This window comes from Hylobates moloch, unplaced genomic scaffold, assembly GCF_009828535.3.
Source record: "Hylobates moloch isolate HMO894 unplaced genomic scaffold, HMol_V3 SCAFFOLD_1, whole genome shotgun sequence".
In the NCBI taxonomy this organism is placed as follows: Eukaryota; Metazoa; Chordata; class Mammalia; order Primates; family Hylobatidae; genus Hylobates; species Hylobates moloch.
Window position 1 is genome coordinate 211,145,522 of NW_026652276.1, and position 19,527 is coordinate 211,165,048.

At 46.7% G+C, this 19,527-nt stretch overlaps 1 protein-coding gene across 2 annotated transcripts in view; it reads left to right on the forward strand.

Moving 5' to 3' along the window:
* Positions 1 to 1,875: 1,875 nt before the first annotated feature.
* Positions 1,876 to 19,527, forward strand: part of CPA4 (carboxypeptidase A4) — a 30,284-nt gene continuing 12,632 nt past the window's right edge. Inside the window, exons 1-8 of one of the 2 annotated variants that reach the window (XM_032761739.2) lie at positions 1,876 to 1,943; positions 7,441 to 7,522; positions 7,965 to 8,099; positions 9,503 to 9,601; positions 13,475 to 13,576; positions 14,807 to 14,911; positions 15,793 to 15,903; positions 17,338 to 17,428. In XM_032761739.2, coding sequence (XP_032617630.1) covers positions 1,876 to 1,943; positions 7,441 to 7,522; positions 7,965 to 8,099; positions 9,503 to 9,601; positions 13,475 to 13,576; positions 14,807 to 14,911; positions 15,793 to 15,903; positions 17,338 to 17,428 — 793 coding nt within the window. The remainder of the gene's footprint in view (positions 1,944 to 7,440; positions 7,523 to 7,964; positions 8,100 to 9,502; positions 9,602 to 13,474; positions 13,577 to 14,806; positions 14,912 to 15,792; positions 15,904 to 17,337; positions 17,429 to 19,527) is intronic. The other variant, XM_032761741.2, reaches the window with a different exon arrangement.

Here is a 19,527-nt window from a genome sequence, read left to right on the forward strand (position 1 = left end):
AGCCTCGGTCTCAGGTTGCACACAGTTTCTCTTTAGATATTGACTCCCATTAGGGATTTAGGTTTTCTTCATGTGGATGATTTTCCCTGGGAGTAAAAGGTAAGAACTAAATTTCAGCTTGCCTGGAATTCTGGGTCCTTGATTCTTCCACTTCACACCTCTTACAGATTTGGGTCTCAGTTGTTCTTGTTGCTAACTTCAAAGCTGACATCGATCTCAGTGACACTGAGCCCACGCTTTGTGGTGGACAGGGTGGGTGTAGAATTCAGTTTAAGTGTTGAGAGGACAAAAGGATCCTGAGGGAGCAAGAGGAGATGATGGCCTCCAGCTCCACAGCTCCTAACAAAGGCTCTCTCTGGGACCACCCTTGGGATTCTGCACCCTCTTTTTGATTAGGTTCTTGAGCCCTGGCTAAGCCAGCCTGAGCAAAGATCCTGCGAAGTCATCCCTCCCACCTTGATATCCGATCAAGTTCCTCATCCCCACCTTTGATGTATAAGTCCTTGGCCTGCCTTTAGCAAGAATCCCCCTACCTTGATGTCTTCTCTTAGTAATCCCACTGATCCTCTCTGTTTTCTTTGCCGTATTCAGTGTTAAGCACAATGAGTCTTTCCTATTGAAATAGCCCTGGTCCTAATCATAATAATCTTGAATTAGGTCTTACATTTTAACACGTGTCAGGATAGTTTTCTGTAACTCTCTCAGCTATGACCCTTGGTTGTGTCCACTCCCTTTGTGTGGGTGTGGAAAGCATGTAGACCGTAGGGAGGGTGGGATGGGAAAGGCTGTGGGAACTGGGGCTCCCAGGACAGACTCAAAGGTCCCAGAGCCCCTGAAGACGTTATGGAGATCGTGAATGTCTTCCATTTATTCAGCTGTGACTTGGTGGAAAGGACACCAGACCCACAGTCTAGGAAGTATAAGAAAATCTTATTATTTATTTATTTATTTATTTGAGATGGAGTCTCTGTTGCCCAGGCTGGAGTGCAGTGGCGCAATCTCGGCTTACTGCAAGCCCCGCCTCCCAGGTTCACGCCATTCTCCTGAGTAGCTGGGACTACAGGCGTCTGCCACCACGCCCAGCTAATTTTTTTGTACTTTTAGTAGAGACGGGGTTTCACTGTGTTAGCCAGGATGGTCTCGATCTCCTGACCTCGTGATCCACCCACCTCGGCCTCCCAAAGTGCTAGGATTACAGGCATGAGCCACCGCGCCCCGCCGAAAATCTTATAATTGATAAAACCATTAAGCCTTCCCTATAGTTCAGACCCCAAGGAACACTGATAATTTATTCAGACTAAAACATCCTTTCTATATCATTTGCCTGATACATTTCTATTTTCTTAGTGGAGTCATAAGAATTAGGCTTCAGATACATAAAAGAGGCCACAAACCTCTTTCCCCATCCTGACCTGCCCGGGTGAAATTCTCTGGCAGGGCTTGTCAAGCATGTGGTCTTGAAGCCAGCTCAGTCTTGCTTTGATAGTCGTAACTTTTTTTTTTATTATTATTCTAGAGGTAATTCTATGCCAGGTTTATAATCTGACCTCTCCTATCAGGATAAATTCCATCCAACACTGTGGAACTTTCTTATTCACTGAAAAAACACTATTTAAATGCCAAGTGATGAGCAATATGGTACACTTGGCACAGACTTTTTCAGCTCCTGGAGCAAGTTCCTGACCTTGTAAATCGAGAGGCTCAACCTTTATCACTTCAAAGGAATGGGAGAGGCATTGGTAGGGCCTGCCTGTCACAGTCAGAGTTGCAAGGGTGCTTGGGAATCACATTAGCATTTTTGAGGACTTGAGTCACTCTCAGACTCTTTATAAATACAGCTTGACTCAGCCACTGTATGACTGACTCCCCGGGGACATGAGGTGGATACTGTTCATTGGGGCCCTTATTGGGTCCAGCCTCTGTGGCCGAGAAAAATTTTTTGGGTAAGTTCCTTTTGGACTTCTTATTATTTGGTTATTTCAGAAATATAGGAGCCAAATGGAACTGAAAATGAATGGCTGATAATAGCTCACATGGAGGAAGGAGACCTGGGCTCTTGTTCCAGCTTTGCCCCTGTGTCATCCTGGACAAGTCCACTCTCTTCTCTGAGACCCGATTTCATCTGTGAAATCAGGACTAGATGATCATTGCAGACTCTCCCCAGCTCCCTCATCTCCTGCCAGTTCTTTTTCTGCCTAGTTCTTATTTATAAGGTCAGTTCCAGGCATCTACTTTCTTACTTCTACCTTATTAATTACTAAGGGTTACTGGTTACTAAGAGCTACGTTATTAATTACTAAGAGTTACTGGTTACCAGAAATGGTTTGTTTCCAATTTCCGCCATGTGTAAAGGGAAACCCTGGGTCTCAAGCTTGTTGGTTTCACTTCTTTGTTAATGGCGAAGGCTTTGCAGAGCTGGTGACTTCTCTTGATCTGCAGTTCAATGCTCTACCCCTGAGCTATACCCTCTTCTGAGCTGGTGCTTTCTTATTGGCTTCTGGGACGTGGAGATTTCACACGTCTTGCCTAGACACAGCTATGGAAATGACATGCAGACACATGCCTGTACACCATGTATGTGTGTGCGTGTGTGTGTGTACACACACATCCACGTGCTCAACACGCTCCACGCAGAATGCTTTGAGGTTTGCAGGGGAGAGGACATTCGGGTGGTAAGAGAGATAAAAGGGATACCATGGTGCCCTGTTAGAAGACTGAATTATAATAACTCATTACTGCATAATACTTTACCATTTGCAAAGAGCTTTCATGTACATTATCTTTTTGATCACGCAACAACTTTGCCAGGCAGGGGTGTTATTTTCTTCCATTTAAACATGAAAAAAATCAGCCTTAGAAATGTTAAGGAACATGCTCAAGGCCACTTAGCTAGGAAGCAGGGGAGCTGGAACTCTGAACATAAAACTCGTACCCTTTTGCTATAACACAAGTTCATCTCCAAATAAAATCCTATATCTCTTGGATCTATCTCTTAGTTTACTTTCTATTTTACTATATGGCTAATGAGACTTTGGGGTTGTTTTGTGAGGTAATTACTTATATGAGATTGACTAAGTTTTATGATGATGACTTTTGTTCACACCTGCGTCTCTATTGCCAAATAGCTCAGAGGGGTTAGGCGTAGCAGGTGGCCAGGGAAGATTTTCCCACAGGCGGCTCAGCAGTAGGTGTGTAGTGACTAGACTTGCTGCCGTGTGGGCTGACGCATGGAACTGTCAGGCTCCCGCTGCAGCTATTCATGTGGCTGAAAAATCTCTATTTCGCAAGATACAGACCTCTCTTGCAATGCGGTGGGCACCTGGGCTGCGACAGCTGGGCCAGGCCCTTGAATGCTCTCTGCAGGAATTTCGCACAGAAAAAGCTGTGTGCCTGAGCTGATTGCAGATGGTTTTAACTGATAGTGTCATTCTCATCCCCAAATCCGTTCTCACACCATAGTAGGAAACCTAGCAAAGGTAGTGGAATTCTTCCTGGGATCTCTAGAGGTGTCCCAGACAGCCAGCTTTTAGAGCAAGAGGAACATTTAGAGCAAGGGGAAGCTGGCCTCTGAGCATTCAAGTGGTTGGGAAGCCAGGCTCTGGATTGGCTGCTGAAGATGAGGATGATGGGTTCTCCCCATCACCCACCACCCATTCCCCTCCCTTCCATCTGCCTCACCTATCTCCTCAGTCTCTCTTGCTCTACTGGAGTCTTCTGCCCTAGTCTTCAGAGATCTTCAGGATGGGACAATGGCCAGGATGCCTAGAGGCACCAGGCAGGCAGAGAACAGGAACCAGTTGCAGAGCTGGTTGTAGCATCAACAGTAGCTGGCAGGCATCTAAGAGTTCTACGAAACCATCTCTTAATATTCTTTGTGGTGGCTGCTAAGCCTGGCTAGGGAGGCAGATGAGAAAGGCACAAAGGACGGGCCACTTGGCTGCCAGCATGGTGAAAGGGGAGGGATAGATGCTCAGTCACCAAAGTGGGTATTGACTGTCCAAAGCACAGACTCCTGTGAGGGTGAGAGAGCGGGAGTGCCAGCCATTGCAATGGCAGCAGCTGGACGCCCTGGCTATTGGAGAGGATCAAGTTAAGAGGAGCTGCGAGAACACCTGTGTGGAGTAGGAGGGGCAGACATGGCCACCTGTAAATCCCAACACATCCCCCTCCCAGGCCAATTTCCATCTTCAGAAAGAGCTCAAGGTCTTTGAGTGAATTTCTAGATAGTGGAGATAGGACGTGCCCCACCATCTTGAGTCTCATGAACTGACGAGGGCATTTTCCAAATACAGACAAGGACAGTGAGGGCAAGAAAAAGGCTGCCCTTCGCATGGCACCCCGCAATGTCCTCCCTGCTTTCGGGTGTTGCTGTGCTTCTGTTCATAAGGATAATGCTACCGCTGGGTGCAGTGGCTCACGCCTGCAATCCTAGCACTTTGGGAGGCTGAGGCAGGTGGATCACCTGAGGTCGGGAGTTCGAGACCAGCCTGACCAACATGGAGAAACCCCGCCTCTACTAAAAATACAAAATTAGCTGGGCGTGGAGGTGCATGCCTGTAATCCCAGTTACTTGGGAGGCTGAGGCAGGAGAATCACTTGAACCCGGGAGGCGGAGATTGCAGTGAGCTGAGATTGTGCTATTGCACTCCGGCCTGGGCAACAAGAGCAAAAACTCTGTCTGAAAAAAAAAAAAAAAAAAAAAAGATAATGCTACCACTACCACAACCGCCAATGTTCAGCACTATCTGAAGACTGTTAGGACTTTGCTTCCTCTGGTCAGGAAAAGCTTCATGAGTGATGTGGGTTGGTCCTAAAGATTAGATGAGACTAGATGGGCCTGACAGATGAGAAAAAGGATGGATTGCAGGCAGTGGGAACAGCGTGTACAAAAGCATACAAAAGTACACAGTGAGTTTGGGCTGGGTCTGAGGTGGGGTAGAAGGGAGAGATGAAGAAGAGGCAGATGGAATGGGCTTCACTCTGCACCCGCTCTTCTGCCCTGCCGCTTTGCATGCTACAGCTATTTCGTTGACCTCTGTAGCTCGGCTGATTAGAGCAGAATGAAATGGGTTTGCGGATTTAATCATCCCCAGGGCCAGTCAGAGACACGGTGTCCCATTGTCCTGGCACTGTGCCCAAGAATGTGCACAAGTTCTGTTGTGAAGTCACCACTTTGGAAAAACTAAAACGCATGTGTTGGGTGAATGTGTAACATGATTTTCATACTCAAAGAGCTTCTTATTCTTATGTCCTCCTTCTTTTCTCCTCCTGTCCCTTCTTCCTCCTTTTCCTCTTTGTGATTGCTGTAGCCAGTGCTGCATTTTACACACGCTTAATTGTGCTATTAAATATCTCACCACACAAGATCTTTCTAGAAGCTCCCCCAACTTTTATTTTTTTTGAGACAAGGTCTTGTTCTGTCAACCAGACTGGAGTGTGGTGATGGAATCATAGCTCACTGCAGCTTTGAACTCCTGGGCTCAAGCAATCCTCCTGCCTCAGTCTCCCAAGTATAGAATCCCCATTTTAAAGATATCTCTTTTTGGAGTGTTGGAGGTAGGTTATGATAGAGCATGAGTTCAGCAGACGGGCCCTTGTCCCCATCGAGGAGTAAAGATTTCCTTTCTGTTTTTTAAATTTATTTGTTTTTAATTTTAATTTTTTGAGATGGGGGTCTTGCTCTATTGCCCAGGCTAGAGTGCAGAGGTGTGATCATAGCTCACTGCAGCCTTGAACTCCTGGGCTCCAGTGATCCTCCTGCCTCAGCCTCCTGAGTAGCTGGCCTTCAGGTGTGAACCACTATGCCCAGCTAATTGTTTTTCATTTTTTTGTAGAGACAAAGTCTCACTATTTTGTCCAGGATGATCTTGCCCTCCTGGCCTCAAGCAGTCCTCTCACCTCGGTTTCCTGAAGCACTGGGATCACAAGTTGAGCCACGGTAGCTGGCTCCATTCTGTCTTACACTGGTCTCTTTTTTTCAATGGTACTTGCCGAGGTCAGGGAACGATCAGGTTTGATGCCTCATCTTCCCAGGGCGGTAGGTCCAACTCTTGGCAAGCCGGTTAGGTTCAGACTGAGACCTGCCCATCCAGTGGTATCTCTTCAGGGCCCTCGGCAGTGCCCACAGGGTGCAGTTACCCGCTCACCTCCAGGACCCCTTGGGAACAAGGTGGGTTGGGAGAAAGGGAACCTTCAGCACTGTCATCTCCTCCAGACCAGCCACCTGCAGCAGGAGCGGCTCTGCAGTGGACCTTGACTCCTTAAGGCTGGCCTAGACCCACTGGAGAGCCCCTAGAACCTTCCAGAACCCAGCAAAACCCTGAAGGGCCATCTGGATGGAACCGGTTTTCTGATGAGGAGCTGCCCCATGAGGCTGCACACTCAGCTCCCTGTGACAGCCATTCACTCTCAACAGGTCCTTGAGCTCACAGCGGCTCTCTGCATTCACTTGTGTCAAAGAGATGACGCAGTGACAACATCGAGTGCAGATTCTTTGGAGCCGTCACCTAGCAACAGCCTAATGGCTCCCCTGTCTCCCTCAGCCAGCTGAGAGCATAAAGGCAGCATTTCAGGCCCCGCTTTCTCCCACCCACACACAGGACTTCGGGGGCCGCTACCCCTGCTGCTGCTGCAGAAGCTAAATCACGTATATGAAGCAAGCTCAAGACAAATGACAAAGGGGACTGAGACTGGCCGGCCCCATCTGTGTTCTTTAGGGGTCCCCTCTCACCCCGTGGGGAGGAGTGGATCCCACATCCAGCCTCAGCACCATGGGCCATAGTCAGTTTCCACCCAAACGAGCCTTTGTGTGGGGTTCTGGAGCTGGAAGGGATTGAGCGAGCACCCAGCCTCGCCTGTGTTTTAAGAGGGCACAGCTCACCCTCCCAGCATGGAGATGCTGTTTTCTTTCCAGCACAGAGGTTCCATCAGGGTTTCAGTCCTCAGCCCTGACAGTGAAGAAGTGCTTCTTTATGTCTTGAGTTAGTTTTGCGTGTAACTCAGGCACATTCCTTCCTGTAAAATATATGTGTTTTTCATTATAAAGTAATATGACCACATTACAGAAAACAGATACAAGGGGGAAAAAAGTAAGTCATCCATAATCCCACGACCCGAACATAAGGGCTGTCAGCATTTGGTATATTTCCGCTGTCTGTTTTTCTTCCAATGCATCTGCTTTTTCCATACTTATAATCATGGCATACATACAATTTTGTGTCCTGCTCTTTCACTTAATATTTCCCTTAAAGTTATGCCATAAGCACTTTTTCATAGTTGCCATGTAGCCTCATTTTTAATGGCCATACATTAAAACCAAAGACTAGACCATTTCCTTTCTTTTGGCCTGGTTACGTCTGGGATAGGAGACTTGGGGTTTCTTTGCCAGCTGAAAGCTCAACATTATCTTTTGCTCTTTTTTTCTTTTTGCTTCTTCCCCAGGGACCAAGTTTTTAGGATTAATGTCAGAAATGGAGACGAGATCAGCAAATTGAGTCAACTAGTGAATTCAAACAACTTGAAGGTACCTGGTTCTTTTTAGCTCTCCTGAGTGTTTTCTAACTTTGGTGGGAGAAGACTCTTGCTCTACTGGTATTATTACTTTTATTTCCAAAAAGTCTCTGAATATAATCCCTTGGGAGTCCACTTGCCATTTACACAGTTGAGGGGGCCGATGGGAGAGAGGGAGCACATCACAGCTGTGGTGTCCTGGGAGAGGGGATGCATGAACAGTATAGGCTCCATCCTTCTAGCTGCCATCCACTTATGACTCTTGGTCTCTGTCAGATACTGCTTGTTGGGCAGGTCCAACCAGACACAATTGTGAAATGGGCCAACTTTGCCCTTGGGCAGAGCCCAGCCTCTCAGGGATCACCCTGGCTTTTGGCAGTGTTCTAGAAGAATAAGCTCATTGTACATATTACCTGAACTGTCCTTTAACCTGGTTTCATTTCTGTTCCCTTCAGCTCAATTTCTGGAAATCTCCCTCCACCTTCAATCGGCCTGTGGATGTCCTGGTCCCATCTGTCAGTCTGCAGGCAGTTAAATCCTTCCTGAGATCCCAGGGCTTAGAGTATGCAGTGACAATTGAGGACCTGCAGGTAGGTAGACTATGCCCCCTGCCTCCTGGTCTCACACAGGACCAGGCAGCCAGTCCAGAGTAGACCAGAGTGATTTTCAAGTTCTGGTTTTATCCTTTTCTATTTTATAGATGAGGAAATGGAGGCAAATGGAGGTAAAGTGCAGTGACTTGTTAGAGGAACAACATTTTGTAGTAGAAAGGGCATAAATAGGCCAGGGAACCACACAGATTTGGATCCAAATCCTGATTTTGCTAACTACTAGTGCTATGTGCTGTGTCTTTGGACAAGTTATTAACCTGCTGAGCCTCCGTTTCTTCATCAGTTAAATGGTGATAGTGAGATCTTCGTCATGTGATTTGTTGAGAAGACTCAGGATTAAATGTATGTAAAATGTCTAACAGTGCCTGGCATATCCTACATCTGCCATTAAGTCATAAGTCCCTCTTTCTTTCCTTCTTTGAAGTCCTTCCAGGCGGCAAGAGCAGAGCAGGGGGAGGGTGTTGGGGACCAGCCACAGAGGCACCCTTTGAGACAGGGGGAATGTCGTGGGTAGCCCTAGCAGAGGGAATACCGTCCTCAGGCCTCACGACCTGTATCTGAACATCAGGACAGGGTCTGGCTCATGGTCTCTCCTTCACCGAGGTGGGTTATGGACTAATTGGTGATCTGGCCTGGGAGTTTCCTGATGGCGTTAGCAGCTATGAGCTTATTAATCATCCTCACATGTCACAGACATCTGCCAGGAACCTTCAAAGTACGAGTGGTTATAAGAATTTCTTTGTTTCTGAATGGTTTCCCAAGCTGTGTATTTCAGAGGCACTGGATACCAGATGCGGGCTGATGTCTGCAGAGTTCATACTATAGGATAGCCAAAGAGTGCATATGTTGCTTCCAGGGAGTAAGTGGGTTTTGAATGAGGCCATGTAAATTGGGCCCCAAGAAGTAAATCTTTTTTTTTTTGAGACTGAGTCTCTCTCTTTCGCCAGGCTAGAGTACAGCGGTGCAATCTCGGCTCACTGCAACCTCTGACTCCCTGGTTCAAGTGATTCTCCTGCCTCAGCCTCCCAAGTAGCTGGGACTACAGGCACGCACCACCACGCCCAGCAAATTTTTGTATTTTTAGTAGAGACAGGGTCTCACCATGTTGGCCAGGATGGTCTCGATCTCCTGACCTCGTGATCCGCCCACCTCAGCCTCCCAAAGTGCTGGGATTACAGGCATGAGCCACCATGCCCTGCCGAGAAATAAAATTTTATAAAGATATGAAAGAAATCTAACCCCCTTTTAAACCTTGACATTTGTGCTGCTTGATATGCTGAAAGGGCCACCATCTTGGCTGACCCATATGCCAAGATATGGCAGAAAAAACATAAACCTGCATCTGCAATGGATCACTTCACAACATTGCTGTGTGTTTCCAGGCCCTTTTAGATAATGAAGATGATGAAATGCAACAGAATGAAGGGCAAGAACGGAGCAGTAATAACTTCAACTACGGGGCTTACCATTCCCTGGAAGCTGTAAGTGTTTCAGAGTGGGTTAAGATCAAGGTTCTCTGCCTCCTGAATTTTGTAACCTCTCTCCTTACTTCCAGGAGACATTAGTCTTCAGCACAATATCCCCGCACTGAGGGGCTAAAATGTGTACACTTCAATTCCTTTCTAATTCTTGGATTGCTTAACTCCTACCAGCACCTCAGAGTGTCATGAAATACAGCCTGGCTATTTCCTCTCTCAACCATCCTTCTCTCCTTAAGCAACTCCTTCAGAATACCATGAAAATAATTGCAATCATTTATAGTCCTTGTAATTCAACTTCTTCTACCCTACCGTAATCCCTCTATTTAACTCACCCAGAATAAAATGTTACTTATTCCAGGCAAGTAGACAAGTGGTGATTTCGAAGGTTAACCAACTATTTCCACTCATTTATCATGACTACTTATAATGTATATATTTGTTCCATCATGCATTTTGGTGCCGTGTTTAACTAGAAACCACTTGATATAGATGGCTGACTTTCAAGGTAAGCCAAACCTTCAAATGAAAAACTTGAAGCAGAATAATTTCCTAGGATACTGGAACTTAAGAAATCAAGAGAGGCTGTAGAATAGAACTGTACAATGAATGCGGTACAGTTCTCTTACACCCCTCAGTGTCTCCTTCATTCATCTGCAGACAACTAGCGCAAGAACACTCCCCCACATCTAAATTAGTATTCTCCCTGGTGTACCTTAATACATGTTGTTCTTGATATACAGACATGGTGTTGTTGGCATGCATTTCACAAGGTGTATACTTTGAGTCGTTTCTCTTCTTGAGGGAGGATTTCAAAGGTTGACTATTTCCACTTCTTTCCCATGCTTGTTGGTAGCTTTGTTTATTGTATACACTTCCAACGGCACTGCTCCTTGATCCCTCCTGTGACCAGTGACATACATCTGCAAAACAGCTGGATAAAGTTAGAAGTTCAGTCTCGGGCCATGGACGAAAGCAGAGCTCAGAGCCCACACAGGGATCAAGCCCATGACATCAGCCTCATGAACATGGAGCCCTCGCCAGCTGAGCTAACCAGTTGCAAATGTCACCCAAGACCCTGGAGGGGCCATCCCCTCACCTGCCGACTGCTGGAGCCTCACTGTCTCACTGGCTCACCACTGCTTTCTCTGGTTTGAGGCGCCCTTTGCAGCCTGGCTTACAGCAATCTTGTCCTCACTGTGACACTCTCCGCTGTGGATTGGTGTGCCAGCACCCTCCTAGCTCAGTCATATGCAGTTCTTTCTAAAAACAGCTAAAGAACTCATATTCTAGGCTGGGCATGGTGGCTCACACCTGTAATCCCAGCACTTTGGGAGGCCGAGGTGGGCAGATCACTTGAGGTCAGTAGTTCAGGACCAGCCTGGCTAACATGGTGAAACCCCATCTCAACTAAAAAAATACAAAAATTAGCTGGGCGTGGTGGCAGGCACCTGTAGTCCCAGCTACTTGGGAAGCTGAGGCAAGAGAATCACTTGAAACCGGGAGGTGGAGGTTGCAGTGAGCCAAGATCGCGCCACTGCACTCCAGCCTGGGCGACTGAACGAGACTCTGTCAAAAAAAAAAAAAAAAAAAAAAAAGAGCGCTCATATTGACTCTTATAACCACTTAGTCTTTCTTAGGTCTCTAGTGGGAATTTCATGTTTGTCTCTGCCAGAGTTTCTGGTTCCAAAGCCATTGTATGTGTTGTGGTAGTGGTGGGCAGTGTGAATTTGCACCCCACACCTGGACACAGCTTGGTGTTTGTTTTTTTTTTTTTTTTTTTTTGAGACGGAGTCTTGCTCTGTCGCCCAGGCTGGAGTGCAGTGGTGCAATCTCGGCTCACTGCAAGCTCCGCCTCCTGGGTTCACGCCATTCTCCTGCCTCAGCCTCTCTGAGTAGCTGGGACTACAGGCGCCCGCCACCACGCCCGGCTAATTTTTTTGTACTTTTTAGTAGAGACGGGGTTTCACCGTGGTCTCGATCTCCTGACCTCGTGATCCGCCCGCCTCAGCCTCCCAAAGTGCTGGGATTACAAGCGTGAGCCACTGCGCCCGGCCCAGCTTGGTGTTTTAACTTTTCCTGGATGACTGTCTTTTCTCTCAGAGCTCAAGGCAGCTATCCTGCTTTTCCTCCACTCTCTAGGGTCAGTGGGTAGAGTGGGTAGAATTTCCAGGCCCTTTTTGTGGCCCAAATTGCCCATTCCTAGCTCTCAAGTTCCAGCTCCTTGTGCCATGCTGGGTCCTATGGCTCCCCTCCTAGTCCAGGTTTGCCTAAGCCTGTAGCACCCAAGGCAGAGATGGGGCTCTGTGGCATCATCTCCCACCGTCCACCCTCCTAGTTAGTTCCTTCTTTGTTTCTGGCACCTACAATTTCCTCTTGTTTAGCTTTTAAACTGGGCTGTGAATCATTTTCCTTGTATTTTACCTGGTTTGCCTATGTATTTGGAGGTGGTTTCTTGCTTCTGCTCAGTCTACCATATTGACGGCAAGTCTGATAAACCCTTTAAGCTTGACTTTGTTCTATATTAATTACACATTTTCCTCCTCTGTATGGTTCCTTCTTCCAGTCTTAAGGCTGAAACAAATACATTTGTTTATTTTCTTTTGGCCCTCAAGTGGTTTGAAAACTAAGATGGATAAATTCTATTTAAATCGAACTTTTTTCCTGAAAGCAAATAAGGGTATTCTTAGTCGTTTATTTACCTTTCTTCACTTGCACTCACAAAGCCTTTAGAGAAATTATCTCCAAAGTGGGGCACATGTATCCACAGGATGTAAGCAAGATAGTCCACTGGGATGAAGGAAGAAACAATTACAACTTCTATTTATATTTCAACATATATTTCTGTTTATTATTAACACAACCATTTCAATTGTTTAATAATGTACACAATATATTTGTATCATTGTGTGTGTGTGTATATGTGTGTATATGTATATGGGGCATGCTAATTTTTTATTATTTTTGAGTAGAGAAAGTGATCACAGAATTTTGGAGAGTACTGTTTTAAGAGCCTTGGAGCTCTTTCTTTTATTTTTTATTTTTTATTTTTCAGACAGGGTCTCCCTCGTTGCCCAGGCTGGAGTGCAGTGGTGCATTCGTGGCTCACTGTAGCCTAAACCTCCCAGGCTTGAACAATTCTCCCACTTCAGCTTCCCGAGTAGCTGGGACCACAGACACATGCCACCGCAGCTGGCTATTTTTTTTTGTTTCATTATTTGTAGAGCTGGGGGTCTCCTTACGTTGCCCAGGCTGATTTCGAACTCCTGGGCTCAAGTGATTCTCTCATCTTGGCCTCCCAAAGTGTTGGGATTATAGGCATGAGCCACTGCACCTGGCTTGTTTTTATTTTATTTTATTATTATTATTCTTAAATTATTAGATTTCTTTCTTTTCTTCCCTCTTCCATATTTTTTATGAACTATTTTTATTTTTAAATGTTTCTTGTAGAGATGGGGCCTCACTATGTTGCCCAGGCTGTCTCAAACTCCTGGCCTCAAGCAATCCTCCCGCCTCAGTCTCCCAAATTGCTGGGATCACAGGCATGAGTCACTGTGCCTGGCCCCTTGTCTTTGACTGTCCAGTCTAGTACAGTGACAAAGGACACAGTGTTAGAGCAATATTGCAAAAGCCTCTGTACTCTAGTTTAGTGGACTACAATTTTGTGAACAAATAAGTGTGCTACTCTCTAGAAAATTGTAGAAAAGGACTATTCAGGCAGGTCTCATAATCAGCGTTTCCATGCCGATAATATGGTCAATTCCAAGATTAGGGTCCCAGAAGAGATAGTTAAGATCAACAAAGTAAGTCACAGATATCCAGCCAGAGCTGAGCAGATTTTAAAAATGTCCCTGGATTCACTCTTTCATGCTTCAGATTTACCACGAGATGGACAACATTGCCGCAGACTTTCCTGACCTGGCGAGGAGGGTGAAGATTGGACATTCCTTTGAAAACCGGCCGATGTATGTACTGAAGGTGAGGCCACATCGGAAGGGTCTCCTGGGTCCTCATGCCCAGGACCCAGCCTCAGACCTCTGAAAAGGGCAGCTTTTTGAACTCCTTGACTTCAGGGAGGAAAGCGAGGTCAGGACACATTGTACCTGGGCTGGAACTTGGTCTGAGAGAGTCCCCTGCTTTTGTCTAATGTAGGGGGAGTTAGAAGGAGCACATCCGATTCCAAGTTTTGGCTGAAAGGCAGGATCAAAGGGAGGTAATTAGTATTCCAGAAAGCTCTCAGATGGGATAGTCTTTTACTTTCATTCTCACCTCTGTAAATAGCAGGACAAGTTGGGGTGGGCCTGACTTCTATTCTGCTTTCAGGGGGTACTTATTGGAAAATCAACCTAGGAAGTGAATTTGAGGGTTGGTATAATTTTAAGCCCAGCCTCTGATCCTTGGCTGCACAAAGCCTAATTTCCAAATATTTCTAACAGATTCAAGACTGTATTGGCAAAGGAGGTAGAGAGCTATGATAATGACATAAATTACATAAAAATCCAGCTGAATGAATAAGAAGGAATTTGGGCATATAACCCACCGAACACTGATGGTGCTAAGAATTTGCCAAACCCTCAGCTTCGTATAAATCCCAAAGAACTCAGGCTTATAGCACTAAGCAAATTACCAGTGGGAGAGGAGACCTGCCACGGAGCTGGATAATTACATTTAAATATTTTGCCAATCTGTTGGAGATCCTGGCTTCATTAGCATCAAGCTCTGACCCAAGGGGGCCCAACACTATGCAAAGGCAGGAGCCAGGATTCATGGCTGCCATTTACAAAGAGCTATAGCGAGCCCCCCTTCTTCTTAGTTTAAAAGCAAATTCATTTATCATGCCGACGGAAACAGCCTGGTTTGTGTACCCTTATGTCTCTCGCTGTTGGGATACCATTTGAGGTCTTTCAAGAGACATAACATTATCTCTAATGGCACCGGCGTCATAAAACACAGTAACGATTGTTTCCCCTCCCATTTGCTCCTAATGCTGGAGAGGTTCAGGCTGCCTGGAGCTGCAGCTTGGCCCCGCAGCCAACCAGTTAAGCTTCCAGGTCACGGATAAGCTCGATAAATAGATGGTGCCCTTAGGAACATTTGGTCTCTGAATTATCTTAAATGAATTAAATGAATGGGAGAGAGCTGGAGAGAGGAGAAGTGAGCAGAGATGCGGGCAGGCGGTCATTTTCGAGCCTTTTCTCCCTTCTGCAGTTCAGCACTGGGAAAGGCGCGCGGCGGCCGGCCGTTTGGCTGAATGCAGGCATCCATTCCCGAGAGTGGATCTCCCAGGCCACTGCAATCTGGACGGCAAGGAAGGTCATGTCGCATGGTATTAGCCAAGAATGCTGATGGTGCCGGGGTGCCCCTGAAGCATGCCATGTGGCTGGGCCTGGGGCACTAGGTGGGAGGGGTCTCTGCTAAGACCCAGTCGGCTGGGGGCCTTTTCAGATTGGAGAAGCAAATGGTCAAAACCCCTTGGTCAGCTCACTGCGGCCAAATGATTGCGTTCCTGGTGGTGCGCAAGCTCATATGGGGCAGAGGTGGGCCTGAGCCTCTGAGCGCAGTCCACTCTGCAGAAAGAGAGCAGAGCAACACCCAGACGAGGCCCCATAGGCCCTCGGGGACCTCACGCCATCTCCATCTCCTAGAAAGGCTGCTGGGAGGCCAGCTACTCAGGAGGCGGAGGCAGGAGAATCCCTTGAACCCAGGAGGCGGAGGTTTCGGTGAGCCGAGATCACGCCACTGCACTCCAGCCTGGGCAACAGAGCGAGACTCTGTCCTAAAAAAAAAAAGAAAGAAAGAAAGAAAGAAAGTCTGCTGGGAGGGGAGGAGGGGTGCATGTGGAGGACACATCTTCCCTCCCTCTTCCTTGGAGATTCAAATTCCTAAAAACTATTACAATGTGTGGCTCCTTTCTCCTGGAAGGAAGGAATAAAGCACGTACCCCAGGACTCACTGCAGTTGATGCCATTAGCAGCCATGTCCCCAAGCAGCCGTGTCTCTCCAGGCTTTGAAGGACTCAGAGGGCTTTGCAGAGAGCAGAGCCTCTGAGGGTGGCAGGGAGGCTTTTGAGGGTGGATGCTGTTCTAGGAGCACCCATTCTAGCTGGATGCCAGGCATCTTGAGAAGATACATGGTTCAGCCCTAATGGCCCATCCTGAGATGGGATAGCTGACAAGCATATTGTCTCTGCTTAGATTGTATCTGATTACCAGAGGGATCCAGCTATCACCTCCATCTTGGAGAAAATGGATATTTTCTTGTTGCCTGTGGCCAATCCTGATGGATATGTGTATACTCAAACTCAAGTGAGTATTCCCAAATGCGCTGGGCTTGGGGACTGTTGAATTCCTTGCTTTGCCACTAATTGTCTGACCTTGGAGAGAATTTCCATAAATGTGCACCTTATGAGCTTCCTTGGGATGTCATCTTCTAGTCATCCTCAGAGCTGAGAATCACCAGGGGATATTTTTTCTTACAGAAAATAGTCTAATGAACTCCCTATCTTGGGTCTTAACAATGACCAACATTTTACCAATCTTCTTTTCATCTCTTGCCCTCCCACACATTTTTTTTCCTGACGTATTTAAAACAAATTCAACACATTATGTTATTTCACCCTAAACTACTTTAGTATGCATCTCTAACTGATGATAGCAAAAAAAAACAAAACAAACAAACAAAAAAAACACCTTAAAAAACCCTATGGCGCTACTATCACTTTTAAAGGAATAATGAAAGTTTTTTAATATCATCTAACACCCCCAATTATCTTAAAAATGGAGGCCGAGGCCAGGCGCGATGGCTCACACCTGTAATCCCAGCACTTTGGGAGGCCGAGGTGGGCGGATCATGAGGTCAGGAGATCGAGACCATCCTGGCTAACACGGCGAAACCCTGTCTCTATTAAAAATACAAACAAATTAGCTGGGTGTGGTGGCAGGCACCTGTAGTCCCAGCTACTAGGGAAGCTGAGGCAGGAGAATGGCATGAACCCGGGAGGTGGAGCTTGCAGTGAGCCGAGATGGTGCCACTGCACTCCAGCCTGAGCAACAGAGCGAGACTCTGTCTCAAAAAAAAAAAAAAGTGTTTTTAAGAGTCAATTTGTTCAAGTGAGGACCCAACAAGGTCTGCACATGCACCTGGTGCTGTGTCTCTACAGTCTCTTTTATTCTACAGCAGCACCCACACACACCTTTTAAAGTCTCACTCATTTAGGGGAGAAGCCAAGTAATTTGTCTTGTACAGTGTCTCACATTCTGAATTTGGCTGATGGCTTCTTTGTTATGCCATTTAGTTTGTTCCCTTATCCCCTGTATTTCCTGTTCACAGACTGCCAGGTCTAGAGCTTGATTGGATTCAGGGGAATTTTTTAGGCAAGCAAGAAACAGGGGCTGTGCGCTTCCAGCTACATCTATTATCATCGAGACATATAGTGTCCATTTGCCCACTTCTGCCAAAGCCAAAAATTATTCAGTGGATTCAGGTGGTATCTGACTGGTTCTAGCATATAAAGGTCTCATCAGTACATTTGGAAGAAGTCCTTCTTTTAGAGCCAGAAGGGGAAATACTCCTCTCTCTGCGGGAGGAGAGACGACTGCTCAATGAGGACTAGGAGCCCCAGGGCCCTCCTGGCAGAACTGCAAGCAGCCTGCCCTGCCTGCATGTCATCTCCACCCTAGCCCTCTTCGGTGATCTGATCTGCCTCTGGTTGTTTGTCCCCTCCTTGGTGGCTTTTTCAGAACCGATTATGGAGGAAGACGCGGTCCCGAAATCCTGGAAGCTCCTGCATTGGTACTGACCCAAATAGAAACTGGAACGCTAGTTTTGCAGGTAGGTGGTGGGGAGACAGTTCTCAAATCCTGCTGTCCCTGGGCTCGCCTGGTCTACCAGTGCTCTGAGCTGGCCGGGACGGAGCCCGTTTCCACTTTGGTTCCGTTGCTGTGTCACTGAGAGACTGAGGAGCACTCCTTAGGCTCTGACTTAGTGTTTTGTTTGTTGTTGCTGGACGGAGTCTTGCTCCTTCGCCCTGGCTGGAGTGCAGTGGCAGGATCTTGGCTCACTGTCACTGCAACCTCCACCTCCTGGGTTCAGATGATTCTCCTGCCTCAGCCTCCTGGGACTACAGGTGCGTGCCACCATGCCCAGCTAATTTTTGTATTTTTAGTAGAGACAGGGTTTTGCCATGTTGGCCAGGCTGGTCTTGAACTCCTGAACTCAGGTTATCTGCCTGCCTCAGCCTCCCAAATTGCTGGGATTACAGGCATGAGCCATCGCATCTGGCCTGTTTGTTGTTTTTTAAAATATATTTTTGTGATTTTGAAAGGGAATGATAGTAATGTCTGTCCTCCTGAGAGAATGGTGGGACAGAGCATCTTACATTGAGATTGCCATCTATGCTAATATTTTAAAAACACTCTCTTCTAAGACATACAAAACGGGGAAGCTTCCTTATCCCTGACCCTACCAGCCCTGCCTGGGCAAGTTGTGAGCAGGCGGAAGGACTCCTGGCAGCACCTCAGAAGAGAGGAATTAGCACTGTCACCCCAATGGGCAAGACCGTGCTGTGAAAATTCCACTCCAGTACCCTTAGATGTGTAGATATGAACCTTAGCAGCTGGCCGTCATGGAAAGGGAAAGAGAATTAGGAGACCTGGCCTCTGAGTGCCAGTGATTTAAAACCCACCCTCCACAAAAGTGCCGACTGTGTACCAAGTACCTTCCAGTATTTATCATATTTATTCTTCTCACCTAGCAAGTGAATTTTATGATCTGAAATGAGACGGTGGAAGCTCAGAGACAATATCAAGATGACACGGGTGATCAGAGTTCTGATCTAAACTCACCTTCCAATTCCAAATCCAGACAGTTCTCTTTCACTGTCCCATGGCTATACTGATGGGTTGTTTGTTTGTTTTGTTTTGTTGAGACACGGTCGTGCTCTGTCATCCAGGCTGGAGTGCAGTGGCATGATCATGGCTCACTGCAGCCTCAACATCCTGGGTTTAAGCGATTCTCCCACCTCAGCCTCCCGAGTAGCTGGGACTATAGGCGCATGCCACAATGCCGAGCTAATTTTTGTATTTTTTTGTGAAGATGGGGTTTTGCCATGTTGCCCAGGCTGGTCTTGAACTTCTGGGCTTAAGTGATCCTTCCACCTCAGCCTCTCAAAGTGCTGGGATTATAGGCATGAGGCACTGTGCCCGGCCCTGATGGTTTGTTTTTAATGTACTTCTTTTACTTGTATAGAAATACCACACAAATCATTGGGGGAAAATAATGACTGTGGGAAAGGAACTGATAAAAATGTGGGAACTCAGAGCTTCAAAGTTAAGTCAGATACTCCCACCACTGGGGTGGTTTCAGTCACCCTCATACACACACACACACACGCACGCACACACGCACATATGCACGTGTGCACACACACACCCTAGAAACCCAAGGGAACTGTATTATGAAGTAATACAGAAGGCAGTGTTTCTAAATACCTGTCAAATAATCAAGAGATTTTAGCCACAACAATTGATTATTTCTGGCACACTTGGCCTTTAAGATCTGAACCAGAGAATAAGTTGACACCAGAATAAATGGAGTCATTTTCATTATTTATTGCTATTCATATTAATTATCTAGACTACTTATTAATTACAACTCATTCTCAAGGGTGATATTAATTATTTATGACAACTGCTATTGGTACAAGGCAAGGTCAACTCCAACAGTTTTTCTCCGCAGCTGTAGTAGACCCAACACTCAACCCTCCCTCTTGCATGCCTTCTCTGCAGTCCACACCCACCGTGGACTAGGTGCTCTGGGCCGTCTCGCCGTGGCCTGCCCATTCCCAACGCCTTCGGCCCCTCTCTAGGTGGAGTGTCTTGCATTTCTGTGTTCTTGGACTAGGAGTTAATGTTTCTTCTTGGGCTATCCCC